This window comes from Nyctereutes procyonoides, unplaced genomic scaffold (assembly GCF_905146905.1).
Source record: "Nyctereutes procyonoides isolate TBG_1078 unplaced genomic scaffold, NYPRO_anot_genome, whole genome shotgun sequence".
Taxonomy (NCBI): domain Eukaryota; kingdom Metazoa; phylum Chordata; class Mammalia; order Carnivora; family Canidae; genus Nyctereutes; species Nyctereutes procyonoides.
This window is the reverse complement of record NW_026575032.1, coordinates 18,804,890-18,819,757: the sequence shown is the minus strand read 5'-3', so window position 1 is coordinate 18,819,757 and position 14,868 is coordinate 18,804,890. Positions and strand designations below refer to the sequence as shown.

The window sequence follows — 14,868 nt, the reverse complement described above, 5'->3', positions numbered from 1 at the left end:
TCACGTTTCACAGATGAATTCAGTCGCTTGCCCAAGGGGATGAGGCTAGGAGGTGGAGGAGTATAGATTTTTAACTCCAAAGGCCATGTCCTTTGTGGTTGATTGCTGAAAGCGCAGGAATGGGAAAGAGGACCATAGAAGGTTATCTAAGACCGCATTATGTTTTTGTACCGCTGAAATAATTAGAGATGTACCTGAAAGACGAGAAAATGAACCAATTAGAGCTTCTTAAGAGGCCTGTTGTGTGGATGGTGGTTTCTAGAGTCTAAAGATTTAATGTGGCCTGTCCTCATTGGCAGTGGTCTACATTCTAGTTTGGTGCCCTTTGGGAAGTCGAGATACGGGACATCACTCATAGAGGAGAAATATATGAGAAATAAAACTTCTCTTCCCACTTCCCGCACCGTTTAATTGAGTCGTGTTGTGATAGAGTCTATTCTTCTTGTCACGTTTCTTTCCTTCCGAGTAATCTACTCAGGAGCTTCAATTAAAGGAGGACTTTGACCAGGTCCAACCTCACAGGCCGACACTGATTGTTCACATCGGTTCGGCAAATTATTTGTTAAGTTAGAGGGTTTGTCAGGACGGTTACCTTCTGCCTTCTTCATTTGTGTCGTTTATCCATGATCAACATGCCCCACCTAGTTTATTGCCCTTTCTGTGTGATTTACCTAATTGCCTTCTTCCCTCCATTGTCTAATTACTGAGAGCGGCTGGTCCCTGGAACAGGTCTACCTTGGCAGCGCCTGTTGCTGCTTATGGGTAATTGGGGTAGCAGGCTACCTAGGGGCTTTGCCCACTGGGTGGTTTTGCTTTGCATAAAGACCAAAGCCATGGAGGTTGTACGGGAGCAAGATCCCCTGATGCTGCTGTCCATCCGCGTGACTGAACTGTCCCAGTCAGCTTTCTTGCGGAGCAGATGGCATCCAAGGGTATCCTAGGCCACCTGGGAACCATGCCACGGGGAAGAGAGGGGACCTAGTAGAGCTGAAGGCAGGATTAAAGGAAAGTCCCGTCATAGGTCCACGGTACTGAACAGTCTTTTCCCAAATGATTCTTTCTTGAGCTTTGACCTTTCGCAGTCGGCAAAGGTGATGCTGTGCCCACTTCACGGCGGGAGAAGGCGACTCCCAGAGGAGTTAAGTGACTTGTCTGTGCTCTTACACCAGGTGTGGGAAAGCCCAAAGCTTTTCAAATATCCCTCCACTCTTTCTTCTATTCCCTCTACTTTACCAAGGACAAGAGAGCGTTCTTGGCTGTTACCTATAGTGGTAGGTCTCAAAAGTCAGCTTAAGAAAGGGGAAAAGAAAAAAAATAAAGTATTCCTAAGTCAAAACTTGTCCCAGTTCAGAATATCCGTTTTATCCCCACACAAAATTTAAATTAGGAATTAAAATTTTTTAATTAAAATTAAAATTAAATTTAATTTAATTCTTACTCTAAGCAATTTCAAAGTCCATAGCTTTATTTTATTTATTTATTTATTTATTTATTTATTTATTTATTTATTTATTTATGTTTTTAGTTGAGTCCATGGCTTTAAATAACGTTTATGGGCCTTTGTTTCTGAAACGTGTGACTCTTGCCCTCACTTTTCCGTGGAGCTCCCAGCTCCCATTTTCAACTGGCTGATAAATATCTCCATTGCTCATCTAGGAGGTATTTCAAACCTAAGGTAGTCAAAACCTGATTTCTAAAGTCCCGTTCCTGCATCTCCAAAAATGTTGCTCCTCCAATGATGCCCATCTGCATAAAAAGCATCAGCCTCCATCCATTCAGCTAGGCCAACCCCAAAACTCTCTTTCTTGATTCTTCTTTTTCCCTAACCTCGCATTAAATCCATCATCAGGTCCTAAAGGTTCTGTGTTGAAAATATGTTCTGAGTTGGATCAGCTCTCTCCTTTGCCACTGCCGTTGTTCAATTCTAAAGCAGCTCTCAGTTCTCCCCGGAGCCGGTGTAGGGGAAGCCGGCGTCTGCTCTTGCTGCTGCAAGTCCCCTCCTGACAGAGGAACCAGAGTAATCCTTTCAGATTATCAATGTGGTTTCTTCACTTCCATTGGAGATAAAATCCTCCAATGGCTTCCATTTTGCTTAGAATAAAATTGAAATACCCAGCACATTCTATCAGGCTCTTGAAGAGCAGGCCATTCGCACCATACTTATGCGAACCTTCTAGCTCCTTCTGCATCAACTTTGGTCTTCTCTTTGATTCTCAAGCAAGCCGGGCGTTTGGGTCTTTGCGTTGGTTGTTCTCACTAAGCTGGATCCTTGGTATGTTTTAGTTCGCGGCTCAAATGTCGCCTCATCAGGGAAGCTTTCCCTGATCCACCCTCCCTCCCAACACTCAATTTAACACCCTTTTAAAAATTCTCACTAAATTATTATTATTATTTAAAGATTTTATTTATTTATCCATGAGAGACAGAGAGAGAGAGAGAGAGAGAGAGGCAGAGACACAGGCAGAGGGAGAAGCAGGCTCCACGCAGGGAGCCCGGCGTGGGACTCGATCCCAGGACCCCAGGACTGAAGTCAGGCGCTAAACTGCTGAGCTACCCAGGGATCCCTATTTAGGTACATTTAGATTGAAATGTTTTGTAATTATTACCGACACAATTGTCTGTAAAAAGCAACTCATTTAAAAATTCTCAATAAATACAATTTTTTAACTATTGATCTTTTGTTATTAGCAAGTGATATATTAGGAGGGATAGAGCCCTACTGCCCTTGGAGTTCTTCTAGAAAGAACTGACAGAGAAAGAATCAGTCATCGGTTGAGTTGAACAATGGCTTTCTATGACTAGACTGTAGAGCTGGTGATTGCTTACCTTTGTAGAATTTTTTTTTTAAAGATTTTATTTATTTGTTCATGGGAGACACAGAGAGAGGCAGAGACAGGCTCCATCCAGGGAGCCCGACGCGGGACTCAATCCCGGGACCCCAGAGGTCACGCCCAGAGCCCAAGGCAGACGCTCAACCGCTGAGCTACCCAAGTGTCCCACCTTTGTAGAATTTTATGCCCCAGAGAAGTTCACCCCAAGGGCAGTGTCTGACAGCTGGGCTGTGCTGCCATCCTGCGGGCATCTGAATCCTGATCCTGCCTCCGGCTACCTGCGTGACTCTATGCAACTCATTTTTATTGGAGGGTTGGGGGGGCTTGCGGATTAATCGGGGGTAGTGTACTTAAGCACTAAGCTAGATGTGTAAGGGATCACTTAATGGTATTATTCTAATTATCGTCCTGGGTTAATCCCTTACCCTAGCTGAAACTCTGGCTCTTTACGTGTAAGTCGTGGATTATAATTCTTATTTCACGGGGTGTTTGAGCAAATATATGTGAAAGTGAGAAGTGTATTGTGAATACACTGTTAGGAACTCAGTCTTGTTGTTCGTGTATCAGATCTTCACAAACACTCGGTGAGGAGACCTAGACCATCCCCATTCCCAGATGAGCACATGGAGATCCCGTAACGGCCCCGGTCACCCGGTCGGGGCTGGGATCGATGAGCAGGACCCTGAGGGGGTGGTGAGAACTACCGGGAGACCTTCAGGCAGAAGGGGTCCCCTGTGCTTATCCTCCCCAGCGCACCCCACGTCCGGGCCAGTGGAGAAGGCGGCTGTTCCCTTACCTGAGTCCTGTGACCGCCTCTCCCCTCTGGGAGGCTGGCCGGGAGCCGGGCCCCCAAGGCCTCCCATCGCTAGCCGCGCTCTCCTGAGCTTTAGGTTTGAACTGCTGTCCTTGGGGTCCCAGTTTCTCTAAGAAGTATCCTCTTTGTCTCCTTCAAACTCTGATTCTCCTAGAACCACTACCTCTTTCAAATTGAGCTCCCCTTTTGTTCTGCATAGCGTCGAACGCGTGGATTTTGCTCCGCATCATCAGGCCCTTCCTGGCCTCCGACTGTCCCATGCACCCATTTGTCTGCCTCCTCGTGCTCTGTGTCTCCCGGGTTTCTAGTCATTTCTAGCGGCCTCTTATCTGTACCAACCTCGTTTCGTTTCCTGTGAGTCAACCGTTTTCTTTTTTTTTTTTTAATTCTTTATTGATGGCATTTATCCCATTTTTTAAAAAATTTATTATTGATGGACTCAACCGTCTTCTGATGGGAGAACCGAAGGCCCGATTTTCATTTGTCTACAGGAAAATCCCACATATCATTGACTCAAGAGATGCACAAAATATGGGGAGTCGTACTCCTCAAGCTCTTCCAAACTGTCCTCCCCGGAAATGCTGTTCTGGAGGGAGACAATAAAGCAGGAGGCTAACTACCCTCCCAGGACCGTCTATCCCCCCTCTTGTTTCCTATTCACGTAAGGCTTTGATTTCACATTTTTTATCTACTTGTAAAATATGTGGCATCAGAGGGACAGCGATTTCATTAAAAAAAAAAAGCTATTAGTTCCACATGTAGATGCTAAGTGCAGCGCAGTTATAAAAAAAAAACAGTATTATTGAACATCTTTAAAAAATATGACCTTAGTTGGCCGGTCTGGTCCTGACCACAGGCAGCTGAACCACATTTGTTCTTTTTATCTGCAAACGTGCCGCCTTGTACACCGGCGTCTTCCCTCTCCAGAGCACAGCAGCCCAAGAGCTCCCGGAGCACCATCCTCCCAGGAGGAGCTCCCTTTTGCCCCCTCTCTGGATTCTTCGGGGATACTTAAGCTCAGAGCCGGTCCTGAGGGGGGGAGTTGATTTTCATAGGATCCACTCTAAGGAAGCGAATTTCATCTTTTCAGCCCTTTTTTTTTTCCTGTTAGAACTGCAAACGTGTTTTTACTGAACACATGCAGAGAATATCCACCCTAAGATGCGGTGGTATATTTGTACGTTACTCTGTTATGGGGAAGACTACAATATTTTATTTCGGGACTTTTTTCCCTACAATGTGAACCCGGGGTTTTTACGTGAAGGAAATCAGCTTAATTTATAACGGAACCTGCTGGGATGAAATTTAGGAGCAGCAGTGCTCAAATCTCACTGTAGCAAGAATTCTAAAGCAATGTTTCTATGACAAAATCTTTTAAATTCCCTCTTGCAGGGATCCCTGGGTGGCGCAGCGGTTTGGCGCCTGCCTTTGGCCCAGGGCGCGACCCTGGAGACCCGGGATCGAATCCCACATCGGGCTCCCAGTGCATGGAGCCTGCTTCTCCCTCTGCCTGTGTCTCTGCCTCTCTCTCTCTCTGTGACTATCATAAATAAATAAAAAAATTAAAAAAAAATTAAAAAAAATTCCCTCTTGCAAATTATTGCCTATTTCCTCAATAAGTCTCTCATCCGCTGCCTCCCTATGGCATTAGTCTCATCCTTTCCTCACGCTTTCCTTGGGTTCCGTTGTCAGCGTATTGAGAGTCCTAAAATTCTTGTTATAAGGCTAAATCGCCCTTGAACACGCGGAGGGCCGGACAAGGCAGAATGACGTTCCTGGGAAAAAAATTAGACTGATTACTCTGCTATTGGTTAAAAGCAAATCAATAAATAATAGGCTTTCCTTTTGAGCCACATGTTGTGATCCACAACTATGACGGACTAGAAAAAAAAATAGGCAAAGATACAGAACTTGGTGGAACGAGGAGGCAGCAACAGGCACATTGTTGTTCAGGAAATGCACCAACAGGAGTAAAGCTTAAGCCCAATGCTACCTGACACGTAGTGAGTATGCGGCGCACCGGGTTTCCCACCCCCCGACACCCATCTTCTTTGCATGCTTCACATAATCCCTTAAATGAGAACGACCTCAAAACTTGTACGATATTAGCATTTTATTGTTGTAGTATAGGAACAAAAAATATAGCATTATTTCAGTTTGTCTAAAAAATTCTTGGATTAAGACGGCTTCCTCTCTTTTGTGCATGTGTGTGCATTGATTTGTTTTTTTTTTCTTTTTTTTTTTTCTTTTTTTCTTCTTTGGGGTTTTTAAAAAATATTTTTATTCATTTGAAAGAGAGCACACAAGAAGCAGGGGAGGGGCAGAGGCAGAGGGAGGAGCAGGCTCCCCACCGAGCAGGGATTCTGACGCAGGACTCGATCCCAGGACCCTGAGATCATGGCCTGAGCCAGAGGCAGACGCTCAGCTGACTGAGCCACCCAGGCACCCCTTGGATTCACTTCTTACCTTTCAACCTTAAACACTGAATTGCTTATTTCCCTCTGACCTTCTAGAAACCCAAAATTAATGTTATTGGCTCATGTCACGTGGGAGTGCTTATCCTCCTTGAAAAGTCGGGCCTTGTATTTAAATTTGGGACCTTTTTTTTTTTAACTCATTGCCTTAAAAGACAATAAAACCAAAAAAGGAAAAAAGAAAGACTAATTCCAAATATTCTGATCTTGTCTATGCCAACTTTTTTGCATTTTGTATTTTTCCAACAAATATTGCTTCTGTTGGCAGTTATGCATGGTTCACGTACTCTTGGGGGAGGTACGTGTTAATTAGAATCTACCCCACAACAGTGAAGGGGGAAATGACATTTTTGTTTTATCTCTATAAGGACTTAAAAACAGCTGCTTAATTGAAGGAAGTGCTGTGGTGGGTTAAGGGAGATGCATTCCTGACCCCAGTAGTCCCAAGTTTTATAAATACGCAGTGGCGGCTTCAATGACCTCATCTTTGAGAGTGATGAGAGAAACATATGTTGGAGAGGAAATGTGAGATGACAGGAAAGAGGACACAAAGGGAAAATATGAAAATGAGAAGAATTAGAGACAGTAGGCTTGATTAGCTGAAAATAGCCCGGGATGAACAGGCATGGCCAGATGTAATGCTAGACTCAGTGGATTAAAGGCTCTTAAACATTCTAGGAGAACACTGAACGCGCATAGAAGGTTTACGTCGATGGCCATGAGTCAGCCAGGATGATACCGAGCCATCTCCTTCTCAGACGCAGCCATAAGGAAATAGTTACAAGAGAATAGAGTATTCCCAACTACCTAGGAAATGCTCATTTTGTGCATCTAAATATGAAGCAGGGACTCTGCATTCTGCTGTTTCACTGCACACAACGGAATCACCATGGAACGCAGTGCTCCGGGGATGAAGCGGTACTGTCGTCTGGATCCCTCGGGGGAGCAGAACTGTCGAGGTTGGCAGCCGAGGCCTCAGACAATTGCTGCCTTAGAATCCCAGGGAGAAAGGAAGAATAAAGACCAGAAAGGAAGAAGAGAGTGAAAACAGGAAGCTTTATTATATGTGTTATAGTGGCAAAGCGATCAGAAAGAGGGGCTCTTCAGCTTTTTAAGTGTTATGCCATATAACACTATATATATTGCATATATTGCTTAACACTATATATATTGCTATATATATATAGTAAAAGATTTTATTTATTTATTCATGAGAGACTCGGAGAGAGAGGCAGAGACACAGGCAGAGGGAGAAGCAGGCTCCGTGAGGGAGGGAGCCCGACGTGGGACTCGATCTCGGGTCTCCAGGGTCACGCCCTGGGCCAAAGGCGGCGCTAAACTGCTGCACCACCTGGGTATCCTCCAGTAAAAGTTTTTTTTTTTTTTCCTGTAAAAGGTTTTTAAACATTTGTATTTATCTATATGAAAACAAGAAGATACCCCCCCAAAAAAATCACAGTTATCAATAATAAAATGCTTTTACTGAAAAACCAGAAGGTCACAAAATCAGGACCAAGAATATCAGATAGATAACATCCATTTTTGTGCCAATGCATAACTATATTCACATTAATGTGAATAATATAATAATAATGTGCCTAGGATTCTAAATACGTTGCTTCATATAATCTTTATGATAGATCTATGAAATATGTCCTTCTGTGTCCATTCCAAAGATTAAAATACAGAGACTCGAAGAGATAATTTAACCAAAGTCAGAAAACCCATTATGCTGGATCCAAGTTTCAAATATAGTGTTATCTTGAGTGGAAAAGCCCTTCCTGTATGTTCTTTATGCTCTACTGTGTGGTTTGTCCTCCAAGTCTTTCTTTTTTGCTAACGTAAGAACAGAAAATAGAGATGTGGACACTCTCCTCAAAGTCCCCTGCCCCCATCTCTTCTGCTTGTGGCTGTTGCTTTGCTCCGGAGGAAGGAGGATGCGCTTTGTGAGATGACCCTAACAGTGAACAGCAAGGAGAGAAGCGAAATGGAGTGAGGCAAGAAAAATGACCCGACTTCAAGGATAAAAGGGTTCTTAAGAGAAAGAGCTGCTTGGCGTCAACCATGAATCCACCCTGGCCCGGCGGCTCATGGCACCGCTCTCGTGAAAGCCCGTGGCAGGCGCCTGTGCTGACCGTGCACTCCGTACCCAATGCAAGTCCTAGAACATTAGGGTTCGGCTGCTGCTGAATTCGAAGGCACCTGAGTAAATAGTTGTGTTCTGCTTCTGACGATCGTTGCTGGCACTGAATCCTCTGGCAGCAGAGCCTGGAGACAGTTTAGGCTTCCGGCCAACGTTGGCTAGAATGATGGAAAGGCTGTGTGGACTCGAGAGACTTGACATGATTTAGAAACGATGGCCAGAAAAAAAGAAAAGAAAAGAAAAGAAAAGAAAAGAAAAGAAAAGAAAAGAAATGATGGCCAGATGAAACAAAAACTGATATCTTGTAAAAACAGCATTTCTGGGTAAGGAGAATATGTAACTTAACAAGAACTGCGAAGACCCTGCCCCCTAGCTCCTGGACCCTCATATACTGGAACTACAGGAGCGATAGGCGATCTGTGCTATCTCCCTAAGACTCCAAGTAGTAGCTTCGAGCATGTAGAGCCGAGGTCAGAAACTTCTGGTCCTCAGGCCAAGTCTAGTCACAGACGTATGTTGTGTGGTTCTTACATCTTCAGCCTTTACGGGGGTTGGTATTTCAAGCCCCGGACAAATCCTCCAGTCCAGCCACGGTTGGGTTTCATTTCTTTGGGCAATGGATTCGAAGAGAGGTTCCCTCTATTAACACAGTTTGCTCAGCCTCTACGCCTCCCCCAAGATATTGAAGCTCCATGTATTTATTTTTATTTTTATTTATTTATGATAGTCAGTGAGAGAGGGGGGGGGCAGAGACATAGGCAGAGGGAGAAGCAGGCTCCATGCACCGGGAGCCCGACGTGGGATTCGATCCCGGGTCTCCAGGATCACGCCCTGGGCCAAAGGCCGGCACCAAACCGCTGCGCCACCCAGGGATCCCCTCCACGTATTTTTATCCTTACACTTGGAGTGAGGATTCCCGCCCGTAGAGTGAGAGCTATCTGGCTCTTGTATAGATCTGAGTGGGGGATGCTGGTCGGTGTCTCGTTCAAAGCACTGGCAATAAAAAGTGAACCCTCGTGTTGCTAGTTACTCTAGAGAAGTTAACAGAAAAAAAAATAGTACCTCAAGCCTTTTTTTATTTTTTTTAAATACAAGTTTCAAATTATAGCTTTTTCCAAAAAAAATACTCCTTCTATATTTTTATTTTTCCCTTTTTTTTTAAAAAAAAGATCTATTCATTTATTGATGAGAGACAGAGAAAGAGAGGCAGAGACACAGGCAGAGGGAGAAGCAGGCTCCCTGCAGGGAGGAAGCCCAAGCCCAGGACCCCGGGGAACTGCCCTGAGCTAAAGGCAGACGCTTAACCACTGAGCCACCCAGGCGTCCCATTTTTTTCCCTTTTCTCTAAAAAGCAAAACAGTCTATTTAGAGGACACAACACATTTGAATCCCAACCTATGGGCATCTTATATATTTGCACTCTTCTGGACTTTGGGAATACTTTTAAATAGCTCCATCTAAAACAAAACCAGTAAAGAGGCAGCAATGAAAATTATATATATATATGTATGTAAAAATATATATATATGAATGATGTCAGAGAGGCACTTATTAACTACCCATTAATATTATAGTATATCAATATTATATATTATTATATGTTAATAGTAATCACATATTAATATAATATATTATCATATTATATATAATATATAAAATATGATCCACAGTACTAACGTATTATATAAAATATTAATATTAATATATCAATATTAAAATGCAAATTACATGAAATATTAATATAACATATTAATATTAATATTATAATTAATAGACATATATAAAATGTATATTTTATATATATGAATGATGTCAGAGAGGCACTTATTAACTACCCATTAATATATATAACATATTACATAAAAATTAATATAATATAAATTATATTATATTAATATTAATCAATTAATATTAATATTAAAATACAAATTATATGAAATATTAATATATTGTATATATTACTATTATTATAATTAATAGATATTATATATAAAATATATATTATATATTTATATATATGAATGATGTCAGAGAGGCACTTAGTAACTACCCATTTAAATTATATAATATTTATATATTATATAAAATATTAATATTAAAATACAAATTATATAAAATATTAATATATTGTATAATATATATTACATATTAATATAATATATATCATATATATGAATGATGTCAGGCACTTATTAACTACCCATTAAATTCAAGAAACTCTTAAAATGAATAAAACAACAGAAGGAAAACCCAAAGCACTCTTTTAGTCTTAGGAGTTGAGGAAGGCCCTTTGGACAGAGCAGAGTTTTGTTCAGGTAATTAATGAGGACTGAGAAGTAGTTTTCAGGCTCCTTTATAGGCTAATTCCCGTGCAGGTTAGACTGAATAGTGATCGCACGAGCAACACGTCCATGCAGTCACCCAGCCGCTCCTCATGCACCGCCCACCCGTGGGACAGCTTCAGTACATATGGATCCATGGTGCGCGTGGGCTTCACTGTACGGAACGCAATGACCCGGGCGCTGGGTGGTCTTACAACAAATGCCGGAGCTGGTGACGGCGTTGAAGGAGAAGGAGCGACCGGAATATGACTGGGCCAATAGAAAGCATCTCGCCGAGTAATGAAACGCTAAATATTGGCAAATGCTGATACTGACATTGGCGGATGTTCACATCACGACAGGGCTAAACCTTACATAGAAAAGCCCATCGATAAAAAGGGGCTAAAGTGTTTCTTAAGTCCACCCGAGACAGACGTAGACAGATGAAGAAACGGGAGTGTCCGGGAGTGTGCGACTTAGTGTCGCAAGACTGAAAAGCGAGCAAAGTAGGACTAGAGCCCCGGAATTCTGAATGCTCTCAGGTCTTGCCTGCTGCGATCCTGCATGAGCATTAGGGACGGGAAATCCTCCGGGCTGCCGGGAAGGAGAGAGACCCGTGGTGCCCAGGACACAAGCTCCGTTTTTGCGCTCTGTGCCTGCTTTTAGATGCGCAATATAGAGAGGTACGAAGCGCCACCATTGCTGTTTTTACTTCTTCAGTCTTGGGTTATGTGCACACTGGGTTGGACAGAACACTTCAGGTGAAGGAAGATTTTCTGTTTTTTTTTTTTATTTATTTTTATTTAATCAATTAATTAATTAATTTTCTGTTTTTATTGGGAGTAAGTCTGACGGCAGCCCGGGTGGCTTAGTGGTTTAGTACCTGACTTCGGCCCAGGGCCTGACCCTGGGGTCCCGGGATCGAGCCCCGCATCGGGCTCCCTGCGGGGAGCCTGCTTCTCCTTCTGCCTGGGTCTCTGCCTCTGTGTGTCTCTCATGAATAAATAAATAAAATCTTAAAAGAAAAAAAGAACTTAAAAAAAAGAGTAAGTCTGAGAGTTTCACTGATAAAATGGAGAATAGCTGCTCATTTCTGGGAAACAGCCACAGCCCACAGTCAAGCCTGATAAGAAATCTAAAAGAGCAGTAACTTATTTTGAGCATAAGCTCATCAGGTGGAGATGGGGCTACGCCAGGAAGAGGGCGACTTGCGTGGGCTTGAAGCACATCAACTCCGGCTCGAAAGTCCAAGGAGGTGCAGGCAGTGCCCGCGAGTGGAGACAACGCGGTGGCCCTGAGCCGATACCCGAGCAGACGAACGGTGAAGCTCACACATTCATAAGGCGAGTCGAGGAGACGATCAAAGGCACCAGCGACGCCTAAATCTAGATGTTTTTTCCCCCTTCCGGAGAGATGTTGACATTGAAACTTGGTATCGGTATTTCCTAAAACTGTAGATCTCTGGGTCAGACAAAAAAGCCTCGTGGCAGTGGGTCTTCCAAGGGGGGGGGGGCCGTGGCGCCGGGGGGGGGGTTCAGCCCGCAGCCGGCGGGGAGAGGTGCAGGCACGGAGCTCTAAGTGCTTAACATTTCTAAGGCTGCGGCCCTTCATATGTAAAAGCGAAATAATGATTCAAAGTTCTGTTTTGAGAAACCAGAAGATAATTAGCAAAGTGCCTCAGAGCCCCGGAGGGGTGTTGGCTAGTGTCCCTATGACTGCTTCCGCACGGGCCTTCTTAGGCTCTGCTGTGTCGACAGAGGTGACTAAACAGAGGTGGCCTAAGTCAGGAAATACCAGACACGAAGGTGCAGGAGTCAAAGGACCTCAGGTGTGCAGCAGAGCCGAGGAGGTGCAAGAGGGGAAAGCATGCGCAGCGCTGCGCCAACACCACCGGGCAGGAACCGGGCCTGCTCGATGCCGCAGCGCCTGCGTTTTCCTGCGTCCCCTTCTGGGCCTCTAGGTGAGGCGACCTGTAAACCGCAGAAAGGTGATGGTCACGTGTAGGACTTCCTTGTCTTTCAAGTTGCGGGGTGAAGCCTGGTGCCTCTGTCCGGGGATGAAGGCCCTGTAATCCTGCAGCACAGGCTGTGGCTCAAGTGCACGCAGGGCCGCTGTCCCTTCCCGTGGCAGCACGGAGCCCAGCACAGTGTCGTGGGGACCTCGGTCCAGGGGGGCCCCCCAGTCCCCAGGAGCACCCTGCACCCGCCTGGGCTGCCTGCACCTGCAGAGCCTGGAGGACACTGCATCATGCTTGGCCGTGCAATGCAGGGGGCCAAGCCAGCAGGGCAAACACTGGGGGGAGATGTGGATCTGCGGAAAGGATCATGTTTAGGATCCTGATGGCCCCAAACTGTAGGGGTGACATGCGGAGGAGAGACCATTCACGGGACCCTGGTGCTGAGCCCTTGTTGCAGGAGCCTGGAGCCCCAAGGGGAGGCCTTGGACTGGAGGGAGGCCTGGATTGGCAGAGGGAGGCCTGCCTGGGGTCCCCATCCTGACCCTGTGTGGGCCCTGCACCCCAGGGGGAGTCCCCCATCTTGGCCCTCTGCACTCCAGGGGGAGTCCCCCATCCTGACCCCATGTGCCCCCCACACCCCAGGAGGGAGTCTCCCATCCTGACTCTCTGCATCTTGGGAGGGAGCCCCCATCCTGACGCTCGTCACCCTGCATCCCAGGAGGAGCCCCATCCTGACTCCACGCACCTGGGAGGAGCTGCGTCCTGACCCCGCACCCCGGGGGGAGCCCCCACCTGACCCCGCACCCCGGGGGGAGCCCCACGTGACCCCGCACCCCGTGGGGAGCCCCACCTGACCCTGCATCCCCCGGGGGGAGCCCCACCTGACCCTGCATCCCCCGGGGGAGCCCCCACCTGACCCCGCACCCCTGGGGGAGCCCCACCTGACCCTGCATCCCCCGGGGGGAGCCCCACGTGACCCCGCACCCCGGGGGGAGCCCCCACCTGACCCCGCACCCCGGGGGGAGCCCCACCTGACCCTGCATCCCCCTGGGGGAGCCCCCACCTGACCCCGCATCCCCCTGGGGGAGCCCCCACCTGACCCCGCACCCCTGGGGGAGCCCCCACCTGACCCCGCACCCCGGGGGGAGCCCCACGTGACCCCGCACCCCGCAGCCTCCCCGTGCGCTCCCTGCAGGCCCCTACGCCCCGGGGTCGGGGTCACCTGCGCCTCCTGTCGGCGGCGGGTGCGGGGTGCGGCGCGGCCGGGGCAGGTGGTTCCCGGCGCCCTGGGGGAGGAGCCGCCCCGCCCGCCCCTCCCCGCCCGTCCCCTCCCCGCCCCTCCCGCCCCGCCCCTCCCCGCGGCCCGAGCGCCCGGGTCACGCCGCTCCTCTCTCCCGCGCAGCCTGCAGAGGCCTGTCCCGCCCCGCGCGCGACCGCGGCCGCCGCCCCCGCGAGCCCAACGCGCTGGTGCAGGTCTCCGTGGCCCAGCCCGCCGCGCCCGGCCCCACGCGGTACGCGAGCACCGAGGTCGTGGAGGTGAGTGCGCCCGCCCGCCCGCCCGCCCCCGCCCTGCAGCCCGCCCCCGCCCGCCCCTCCCCTGCCCGCCCCCGCCCTGCGGCTCCCGCTCCCGCTCCCGCACCCGCTCCCGCTCGCTCCCTCCCTCCCCTCCTGCACCCCGCCGCCCCTGCCCTGCTCAGCGCTGCCGCCCCTGCTCCCCTCCCCCCTCCCTCCCCCTCCCTCCCCCCCCCCCCCCACTCGTGCAGACTCACCCCCGACAGCCCGGCCCGGCCCGGCCTGGAGGACGCAGCCCGTGTCCTCTGCGGGGTCCCCTGCGCCGGGGGAGCGCCCACCTGAGCTGTGAGCTGCTCAGCCCGCTCGGGGCACTGGCCTCGGCCTTGAAACGGTCCGCCCCACTGACAACACACTTTGCTTTTCTGTAGTGAAGAAGGAAGAACATCCCACAACGAATCCCTGAACAGAGCAGGAGGAGGGACAGAGAGAAAGAGAAAAAACACCTTCGAAAGGATGAAGGCTCACCTGGGAGCCTTAAAACAGACTCAGAACCTGCCCCCCCCGCCCCCCGCCACCCCCGCCCCGACCCCCCAGACAAGGGAGCTGCCCCCCGCTGCGCTGCTGGTTTTGCCCCAGCCCCTGGGCCTGCCCGCGGGACCCTCCCTCACTTCCTCTGCTCTCTCCTGCCTAAAGTGCCTTGTTTTTCAAGGAAAGCTGGACGGTGACTCTGGGAGACCGGGATGCTTGGAGCTGAAGGGTGTAGATCCCTCCCCCCAGAAGGCAGATTTCCTATTTACACTGACTGTCATGAACACA

The 14,868-nt window shown here is 48.1% G+C and overlaps 1 protein-coding gene across 1 annotated transcript in view; it reads left to right on the top strand.

The window, feature by feature from the left end:
• Positions 1–14,868, top strand: part of INPP4B (inositol polyphosphate-4-phosphatase type II B) — a 371,833-nt gene that overhangs the window by 36,402 nt on the left and 320,563 nt on the right. Inside the window, exon 4 of the mRNA XM_055317016.1 lies at positions 13,943–14,076. Coding sequence (XP_055172991.1) covers positions 13,943–14,076 — 134 coding nt within the window. The remainder of the gene's footprint in view (positions 1–13,942; positions 14,077–14,868) is intronic.